This window comes from Nansenia antarctica (assembly GCF_963989245.1).
Source record: "Nansenia antarctica genome assembly, chromosome: 13".
In the NCBI taxonomy this organism is placed as follows: domain Eukaryota; kingdom Metazoa; phylum Chordata; class Actinopteri; order Argentiniformes; family Microstomatidae; genus Nansenia; species Nansenia antarctica.
Window position 1 is genome coordinate 18,277,821 of NC_137683.1, and position 10,573 is coordinate 18,288,393.

The 10,573-nt window shown below is 48.9% G+C and overlaps 1 protein-coding gene across 1 annotated transcript in view; it reads left to right on the forward strand.

Annotated features, from left to right (window-relative positions):
- The window catches only part of LOC308169732 (F-box/WD repeat-containing protein 7-like), a gene marked incomplete at both ends in the record, with an annotated part of 15,499 nt that extends 10,948 nt beyond the window's left edge, over positions 1–4,551 (forward strand). The window contains 5 exons of the mRNA XM_080544457.1: positions 1–56; positions 2,604–2,785; positions 3,186–3,411; positions 3,658–3,868; positions 4,277–4,551. The exon at positions 1–56 is cut by the window's left edge and continues 58 nt beyond it. Coding sequence (XP_080400583.1) covers positions 1–56; positions 2,604–2,785; positions 3,186–3,411; positions 3,658–3,868; positions 4,277–4,551 — 950 coding nt within the window. The remainder of the gene's footprint in view (positions 57–2,603; positions 2,786–3,185; positions 3,412–3,657; positions 3,869–4,276) is intronic.
- Between the last annotated feature and the right edge of the window lie 6,022 nt (positions 4,552–10,573).

Genomic DNA, 10,573 nt, shown 5'->3' on the forward strand with positions numbered 1-10,573 from the left:
TCGTCAGTGGCTCTGATGACAACACTCTGAAGGTCTGGTCAGCTGTCACCGGCAAGGTAAGGACCTGTACCTTGGGGGCGGGGATGGGAGGGAGGGAAGGAATCAGGCGGACAAGGCTGGTTGTCTGACAGGATGATTGGCTGGCTGGCTGATTGGCTGGCTGGCTGGCTGATTGGCTGGCTGGCTGGCTGGCTGGCTGATTGGCTGGCTGGCTGGCTGATTGGCTGGCTGGCTGGCTGGCTGATTGGCTGGCTGATTGGCTGACTGGCTGGCTGGCATAACCTACTCTAAAGCCACACAAACCTAATTTCAAGGTTCTATACAAGCAGACATGGTTTACGCCAGTCAGAGGTAGTCTGTATAGAAACTCTCTCCATCTCTCTCTCTCCCTCCTGCATTCCTCCCTCCCCCTTTCTCTCTCTTTCTCTCTCTCTCTCATTCTCTTTCCTTCCGCCCTATCTCTCTCTCTCTCCCTCCTCCATTACTCTCTCTCATTCATTTGTGAAACATTGTTGGATAACAGTGTGTGTGAGTAGTGTATTGAGACATCTGCTCATTGCAGGAGAGGAGAGAGGAGAGAGGAAGAGGCGGTCAACTGTGTGTGTGTGTGTTTCTCTTCTCCAATCTATTTTCTTTCTTCTCGTCTTGTGTAGAACCACCCTTTTCTTTTACCAAGACACATATACACACATACACACATACACACATACACACACACGCACACACACCCTGCCTGGAGCTGCTGTGTGTGCTCAGTGTGTCTCCTGTCAGGTTGGTTTCGGTGAGCATTCTTTAGTCTGCTGCTGCCCCACCTGCTCTGCCTCTGTCTGGGCCTGCCCCCTCAGTGTGTGTGTGTGTGTGTGTGTGTGTGTGTGTGTGTGTGTGTGTGTGTGTGTGTGTGTCTGTGTCTGTGTCTGTGTGTGCGTGTTCCTGTGTGTGTGGGTGGGTGTGTGTGTGTGTGTGTGTGTGTGTGTGTGTGTGTGTGTGAGACCACTTCCTCATGCAAATGAATGAAGGAACAGTTTGTTGAAACTGCAGCAGTACAGAAACCTCTTACCATATGAGAGAGAGGGGGAGGGAGGGAGGGATGAGAGAGAGAGAGAGGGAAGAGAGAGGAGAGAGAGAGAATTATAAACACACATCAAAGACAGGGGTAAATACGTTGAACCAAATCCATTGGAGGGAGTCTGTCTCATTCCCTCGTCCACCCTCAGGTCAGAGTCAGGAGTCTCAGGTGTGAAGACAAGCCCCGCCCTCTCTCAATATGTACACACCGTTGCCTAGGCAACCCGCGCCAACAGCCCCAAACACACACCACAGAGGAGAGAATGGAGGGGTTGTTCAATATTGACCTGTGGATTCACACCCTGTTTACCACCTCCCTGTCTGCTGAGGCTCTGTCTCTCTCTCTCTCTCTCTCTCTCTCTCTCTCTCTCTCTCTCTCTCTCTCTCTCTCTCTCTCTCTCTCTCTCTCTCTCTCTCTCTCTCTCTACCTACCTCTCTCTCTCTCAATTCAATTCAATTTGAAGGGCTTTATTGGCAATGGAAAACATACGTTTACATTACCAAAGCAAGTGTACAAACAAAAAGAATGTAATGTACATACAATTAAAGGTATTCTAGAATAAAGACATTATTCAACTTATTTAGTGTTATGGTGGTTTTATCCCTTTGGACATCCTTTTACTGTCACAACAGCTAACAAATCTTGCTGCTGTGTTTGCACTTTGTTGTGGCAGTTTTTTGACATTGGTCATGTCTTTAAAGTCTTTTTGGGTGATTGTGATCAGAGGGAAGTATGTGTCTCTGATGTCTTTGTACAGCTGGCAGGTGGTTAAAAAGTGCAGCTCTGTTTCCATCTCGTTTTGTGTGCATTGGGTGCACAGTCTGTCTTGTCTAGGGAGCCAGGTCTGCCTGTAGTGACCTCTCGCGATGGCGAGGCTGTGTTCACTGAGTCTGTACATAGTCAAGGATTTCCTTAGTTTTGGATCTTTCAAGGTACTCTATAACATCCTGCCACTGTGTATTCTCTGTTTAGAGACACATAGAGTTCCAATTTGGTTTTTGGTTTGGTTTTATCTCTCTCTCCCTCTTTTTCTCTCTCCCCCTCTCTTTCTCTCTCTCCCTCCCTCCCTCCCTCCCCTCCCCCTCCCTCCCTCCCTCCCCTCCCCTGTGTGTCCAGTAGGAATGCAGTAGTCAGCATTAACAGGGTTTAAAAATAAAAAGTCAAATTCCTGCATTAGAATGTTCTAGCTTATCTAGATTTACTGTTAAGAACTTTGTGTGCGTGTGGAATGTAGGGATAATAATATTTCTGCATTTTTCTATTGGAAATTATGGGCATTGTTTCCTTCCTCATGCTACTCCTGCAGTTTGTGCGTGTGTGCGTGTGTGTGTGTATAATCCCTTCTCTGTCTCCTCTGTGTGTGAGTGTGAGTGTGAGTGTGTGTGTGTGTGTGTGTGTGTGCCTGTGTATTAACTCTCCTGTGTGTGTGTGTGTGTGTGTGTGTGTGTATTAACCCCTCCTCTGTGTGTGTGTGTGTGTGTGTGTGTGTGTATTAAATGCGTGTGTGTGTGTATTAACCCCTCCTCTGTCTCCTCAGTGTCTGCGTACGTTGGTGGGCCACACAGGGGGGGTGTGGTCATCCCAGATGAACGTCTCCATGGTGATCAGCGGGTCGACGGACCGCACACTGAAGGTGTGGGACGCGGAGAGCGGCGAGTGTGTTCACACCCTGTACGGACACACCTCCACTGTGCGCTGCATGCACCTGCACCAGAAACAGTGAGTCTCACACACACACACACACATTTAATACACACACTCACACACACACACACACACACACACACACACACAACACGCACATGCTTAATTACACACACATGCTTAAATACACACTCTTAATTACACAAACACAACCTTAAATACACACACACACACACACACTTTGGCCCAATCCCGTTTCCCTTCCCTACCCCTATGGCTTGTTTTGTGCCACAAGGCGTAGTGGAGCCGTAAGGGTGAAATGGGATTGTGCCTCCCTCACACACATACTCCCTCTTAACACTGTGACTGCATCTACCTCCACCTAACTTATTATATCCTTCTCTCCCTCCTCTCCTCCCCCTCCCCCCACCCCTCCATCCTCACCCCCCCCCCTCTCTCTCTCTCCCTCCTCCAGGGTGGTCTCGGGGTCTCGTGACGCCACGCTGCGCCTGTGGGACATAGAGTCGGGGGCGTGCCTGCACGTGCTGACGGGCCACGTGGCGGCGGTGCGCTGCGTCCAGTACGACGGCCGCAGGGTGGTCTCCGGGGGCTACGACTTCATGGTGAAGGTCTGGGACCCTGAGACTGAGACCTGTCTGCACACCCTGCAGGGACACACCAACAGGGTCTACTCACTACAGGTAGGACAGATGATCACACACACACACACACACACACACACACACACACACACCAACTGAGCCTACTCACTACAGGTAGGGACGGACTCACACACACACTGCAGGGATACACAAACACACACGGGCTCTCACATAGACTTTGTTTGTAGTAACCCCGTCTCTCTCTCTGTCTTTTGCTGCGTGTGCGTGCCTGCGTTCGTGTGTGTGTGTGTGTGTGTGTGTGTGTGTGTGTGTGTGGTGCATCAGTTCGACGGCGTATATGTGGTGAGCGGCTCCCTGGACACATCTATCCGTGTGTGGGACGTGGAGTCGGGGGCGTGCGTCCACACGCTGACGGGCCACCAGTCTCTGACCAGCGGCATGGAGCTGAGGGACAACATCCTGGTCTCTGGGAACGCAGACTCCACCGTACGCGTCTGGGACATCAAGACCGGACAGTGTCTCCAGACCCTGCAAGGTGTGTGTGTGTGTGCGCTTGAGATAAACAACTTCCTGGATGCATGCACAGACACACACTCACACTCAACACAGAGAACACAATAGACTACAGAAGTGCCCTGTAAACTAGAGGAGAGCACTCTAAACATGAGGTGAATCGTGTGTGTGTGTGTGTGTGTGTGTGTGTGTGTGTGTGTGTGTGTTTGCTTATGAGTGTGTGTGTTTAGCAGAGAGGACTAAAACCCTGCACATCACTACCTTGAGTTGACAGTCCTCTAACACACGCTTAAATAGAAACACACACACACACACAGACACTACAGTGACACACAAATTAACTTGTTTTATTTCTCTGTCCCCTTCCCCCCCTCCTCCATCCTCCCCCCCACCCCCCCCTCCTCCTCCTCTCCCCACCCCCACACAACAGGTCCCCATAAGCACCAGAGTGCCGTCACCTGCCTCCAGTTCACGCGCTCCCTGGTGGTGTCCAGTTCTGACGACGGCACGGTGAAGCTGTGGGACCTGCGCTCGGGGGAGTGGCTGCGTGACGTGGTGGCGCTGCAGAGCGGGGGCAGCGGGGGCGTAGTCTGGCGCCTGCGCGTTTCCAACACGCGCCTGGTCTGCGCCGTGGGCAGCCGCAACGGCACCGAGGAGACCAAGCTGCTGGTCCTGGACTTTGACCTGACCGACCAGCAGAAGTGATGGAGGACAGAGAGGGAGGGAAGGAAGGATGGAGGGAGGAGTGAGACCAAACTGCTTGTGCTGGACTTTGACCTCACCGACCAGCAGAAGTGATGATGAGGTCATCAGACAAGGACAGGGAGGGAGGGAGGGAATGAGGTCATCAGACTGGGACAGGGAGGGAGGGAGGGAGGGAGAGAGAGAGAGAGTAGTGAGACGAGTGAGACCAAACTGCTGGTGCTGGACTTTGACCTCACCGACCATTAGAAGTGATGAGGTCATCAGACAAGGACAAGGAGCCAGGGAAGGCACCTGAGGATGACTTGGTGACATTGTACAGGAATACCACCTCCACCTCTTCCTCCTCCTCCCATCCCTTGGTCTCCACCACCACCTCCCTGGTCTCACGACCCTGGAGGGAAGCCTAGCTACTGGCCCGCCAACCAGGCCAGAGAACCCTAACCCTCCCACAAAAAAACATTCTGGAGTCTGGTTGGCTGACTGGCTGACTGGTTGGCCGACTGACTGACTGACTGACTGACTGGCTGACTAACTGACATCCTAAAGGCTGAGTAGCTCCCCTGGTGGTGTGGAAGGTTAGGGTTAGACTGCTGCTGAGGTCTGAGAGCATGCTGGAGAATACGAGGGCTGGACCTCCATTACTGTTACCCTGCTTGCTCTCCTCTCCTCCTCTCCGCTCCTTCATATCCACTGATCTCTGAGGACTTGACAAGGGAAGGAAAGGTGGTAGGAACTTAGAAACCAACAAATGGTGTGATTGTACCTGCCACAAAGAGCTCTCTGTAAGGAAAGGAAGGACACAAGGAAAGGACGCTTCCCAGACCCTGCCCGTTCTGTATCACACTGGACCCACAGACTACTGCCTGACTAACCATAGAGAGACTACTGCTGGACTCATCAACTGAGGAATGACTTCTGTGAAATAATGTTTAATATTGTAAATACAGAGGATGTAAATAATGATGTTTTTTTTATAAGAAAAGAGAGAATATTGTTCTGAGCTTCATATGGAGCGCTGGGGAGGGATGGAGGGCAGAAATAAAGATGTTGACTTTTCTAAACCTGGACGTGGCTGACTCCTTTCTGAACTGGTTGGATTTAAGGTTTGTCTCTGTCTGAATGCCTGTTTGTCTGCCTGTCTATGGTCATGGCCATATGACCATACTCCTCTATGGCTCAGTTGGTAGAGCATGGCGCTAACATGGCTTTCAGTTCTAGTAGATCTAGTAGTTTTAGTTCGATCGCGCAACCAGAGAATCGCCGACATGATTCCGAATCTTTATTAATAAGTAATTACAGAAAAAGTAAATGACATTTTCTGAGAGCGAAATCTGTTGTGGTATTTAAAAAATGGCGGTTAGCGTTGAACTCTATGAACATGGGATGACGATGTTGTGACCAATCAACGGTCTGCAGTGTCGCACGTTACACACAGCCTGGCAAAAAGTTCCTTTCGCTACCCCTTCCGAAGCGTAGCTAAATCGGCCCGGTTCAGTTGGCAGTGGAGAAAGCAAAACAAACCGGGCTCACGCGGTACGGCATGGTACGGTACAGTAGTGGAAAAGCGCCATAAGTGAACCTCTTCAGTCAATAGCTTGTGGCACCTCCATTAGCAGCAATAACTTGGAGTAAAGGTCTCGTATATCCACTAATCAGTCTCTGACATCTGTTTTGAGATATTTTTGCCCACTCCTCCTTACAGAAGTGAGCCAGATAGAGAGTTTAGGGAACTTTATCCGACACCACAGCCAAATAAACTGTGTGTGTGTGTGTGTGTGTGTGTGAGAGCGCGTGTGTGAGACTCGGTGGACCCCAGGCTAGTCAGTGCAGGTTAGAGAGTACAGGACCTTGAACAACACAATCCTGCTCTATACACTCCTCTGTAGCCTGGAGGAAGAGCTGTGGGTGTGGGCGGGTGCTTGTGTGTGTGTGTCCGTTTGTGTGTGTGTGTGTGTGTGTGTGGGCGGTGAGCATTGTATATTTGAAAGACATTTATGAGTGTTTTTTCAATAGAGTGGTCTTAAACCCTGCAGTATGCTCTGAGACACACACACACAGGCACTCACACGTGTGCCTGCACAGACACAAACACACACACACACACACACAACAAGCTCTTGATATACCTCAGAACAACCTTATTACAACATCACCAGTCTAGGGAGCAGCCATAGATGCTGAATGACACACACAGTAAAAGAGAGAGGGGGGGGCGGGGTCAACAGAGGGAGGATGCGAGATGGAGAGAGAGAGAGGGAGAGAAAGATGGAGAGAGAGATGGATAAACGCACACACACACACACACAGAATGTAAAAGGAGTGACACTTTAATTGTCGCTGTTATACGGGGATCCAGCCCTGTCCTTCAGTTCTCGTTAAAAACGACCCTGTAAATCCAGCTCACACACACACACACACACCCTGTTCTCTGTGACTGTATTTGTGGTGTGTGTGTGTTTGTGGTCTCTGTGTGTGTTTGTGTGTGTGTGTGTCGGTGTCGGTGTATCGGTGGTCTGTTCCATGTAAAGTAGTACTGATGCTGTTATCTAGAAGTACACGCTCTCACACAAAAAAAAACATCAGCACGACACTAGCCTAAGGCACAGGGACACATTTTAATTTGTGTGTGTGTGTGTGTTTGACAGAGAGAAAGAGATAGGGAGAGGGAGAGAGAGAGAGGAATTCTCTTTATATACCAAAAGACACAACTCAATACTCATTCGCTAAAGTGGTCTCTGTTACCAAGGCAACCGAGGGAACTCTCTGACTACTTCCAGAGCTCCATGACTCTCATGGCTAGAGGAAGTTAGAGAGGGGGGGGCGGGGGAGAGAAAGGGGAGGGGAGGGGGTGAGATGGCCTTGACAAAGAGAGAGACTTTCATTTTGAAAGGCTTTAGTGTCACTGATGCTTGTGCTTCTGTCCTTCCTCCCCTCCCTCCCTCTCTCTCTCTCTCTCTCTCTCTCTCTCTCTCTCTCTCTCTCTCTCTCTCTCTCTCTCTATCTATCTATCTATCCATCTATCCTCTATCTCGCATAAAAGAACTCTCTCTCTCTCTCTACTCATACTCATACTCTACCTGCTGTCTCTCTCTCTTTCTCGCTCTCTCTTTCTCTCTCTCTCTCTCTCTCTCCTGAAGGTGTCATGTTGAAATACGGAGGCCTCCTTTTCCATGAGATTATGGGTGTGTGGCTCCCTCTAGTGGCAGAGTCTTAAACTGATTGAACACACGGGCCATGTCAACATTTACACCGTCAGCAATGATGCTATTGGTTTTTTTCTTCATAATTTTTCTTATGCCCTCCCCCCATACAAGTTGTTGATTATGGCTGCATTCGTAAATTCGCTCTGAGAGCGCCGGAGCGCACACTGGGTTCAACGTCATAAAGGGATCAAGTATTGATTGGACAAGAGGCATTCCATGAGTGCTGTTCAGATTTCCAGAGCGTATTTACGAACGCACCCAAAGTGGTTCATTTAAAGCGTTATGGAGAAGCCGGGGTATATCGTGGATATCGTCACAGCTAGCGGGGTGGTTAGGCACGACGCGAAGTGGAGATGTAAAAGGCATTTTGACTAGGGGTGCCCACTATACGTCCTAGGAGCGAAGACAATATCTTCCCAGACTTTTCTGAAAGATGTAGATCCGTAGGTAACGAGTATAATTATGATCGTACACACACACACACACGCACACGCACACGCACACGCACACGCACACGCACACGCACACGCACACACACACGCACACACACACACACACACACACACACACACACACACACACACACACACACACACACACTGTGTGTATTTACCCACATTCAATAGTGAAGATGAGGTAAGAGACAGATTGATTGTCAAAATCTATTTAATAGTTGTAATAGTTAAAATCATTTTGGCAAAAATATTTATTCCAAAGAGAAGCGAACAGAAACGACCAAGTTCCCTTTGTGACCATGAGAGGGCAGTGTGGTCAAACAGCTGAGGAAGACAGACTGTTTGGGGAGGAGAGCAAAATCTCATTTTGCTGTGAAAACAGGAGCAATCTATAAAAATAAAAAAAACTCTACACACTTTAAATATCATAATAGGAACATCACATTTCAGAGATAAAATACAAACAAATGGTAATATGTCAACTCAGAGACACTCCAGTTTAACACGTCCATGTCTCTAACAGTCTCTCTGGAGTACACATGTGCAAATGGAGCAGGGGAGGCGGGTGGAGGTAGACATCGGAGGACAGGGGAGGCTGGTGGAGGTATACATCGAAGGACAAGGGAGGCTCGTGGAGGTAGACATCGAAGGACAGGCTAATTGTAATGCATGGAATGGAAAGTAGAATGATGATTATAATGAACCCATCCTCTGATTTCTACCTCCACCGGTCTCCCTTGAAATGGAAGTAAGGCTTCTGTACGGCAACATCACATGGTGTGGTAACTAAGGTGTGGTATCTACGGTAGACACAACACAGGAACAGGACAAAGATCTGTCGAGAAAACAGGAAAACAACAAAAATAATGGTTTATTCAGCTTTTAGTGTTTGTGCTGTGTTCACACAAACTCAGAAACTCTGAACTTCAGTTTGCATAGAGCTTCCTTCCTATTGGTTGATTCTGATATGCTCAAAGTGGGAAAGTCGGATTTCTTTGTACGAGTTTCCAAATTGGAAATGTCAGTTTCCTCGTTCTGAGAGCGCACAAACGCAGCATTTGTACCTCTGGCTACCTGAGGCTGGTCCCAACCATAGAGGTAAAACCTAGAGGACCATCTACCCTCCTCTCTGATGCTGGTCCCAACCATAGAGGTAAAACCTAGAGGACCATCTACCCTCCTCTCTGATGCTGGTCCTAACCATAGAGTTAAAACTCTAGAGCCGCTCTTCCCTGCTTCTCTCAAAGCAATGGTGCTTGTGTTTTTTTCACCATAATATACTGTATTGTATTGGTTTATGCGCGCTCCGCCTATAAAAGTAGTTAATAAAACTATCACCGTAGCTGTAGTTGTTAGGGACGCAGGCTGGTTAGTAGTTCTGGAACGCATGGTGTAGTGTGGTTGGCATGGCAACCCAGTAAACAAGTCTCTCTACCTGGCTGGCTGACAGAAGCAAGCTAGCCACTATAGAGTTAAACCATTTACATTTACACCATTTATCCAAAGCGACCCATAATTAGAGATTACAGGGACAGTCTCCCTGGAGTAATTTAGGGCTAAGTGCCTTACTCAGGTGGGATTTGAACTCATGACCTTCTGATCACCAGTCCAACTCACTATCCACCAGGACAGTGGTTCTCAAACCTCTCCTCGAGGACCCCCAGCCGCTCCACGTATTTGATCTGTTCCACCACCAGCACACCTGATTCAACTAATCAAGTACAAAGCAATTAGTTGAATCATGTGTGCTGGTGGTGGAACAAATCAAATATGTGGGACACACTAGGACACCACTACCGCCTAGGGGGCGCCCTTCCCTCTGCCTTCCCAAGGACACAACTCTATAGTCCGGACCACCAACATGATTGAATAAACCACTTTTCATATCAGTTCATCGTGGGTACAAACATCGAAAAGCCAAGTATAGAGAAATATGTAGAATGTCCAAAACAGGCAGGAAGCTCTGAGGATGGGGTTTAGACCAATCAGTCCACCTCTCAGGAAGGGGGAGGGGTCACCTCCTCATCAAGTAGTACCAGAAACACACCCACACGCACGCACACACACGCACGCACACACACACACACACACACACACACACACACACACACACACACACACACACACATATATATGGAAATATATATCGATGTCCTTCTTATAGAGTGTCCTAGTCTGTCCATCCTCTTCTCTTCTCTGGGACAATCTCTCCATCCTCTTCTCTTCTATAGACAGTCTGTCCAGCCTCTACTCTTCTCTGTTACCGTCTGACAGTCTCTCCATCTTCTACTCTTCTCTGTTACAGTCTGACAGTCTGTCCATCCTCTACTCCTCTCTTGGACAGTCTGACAGTCTGTCCATCCT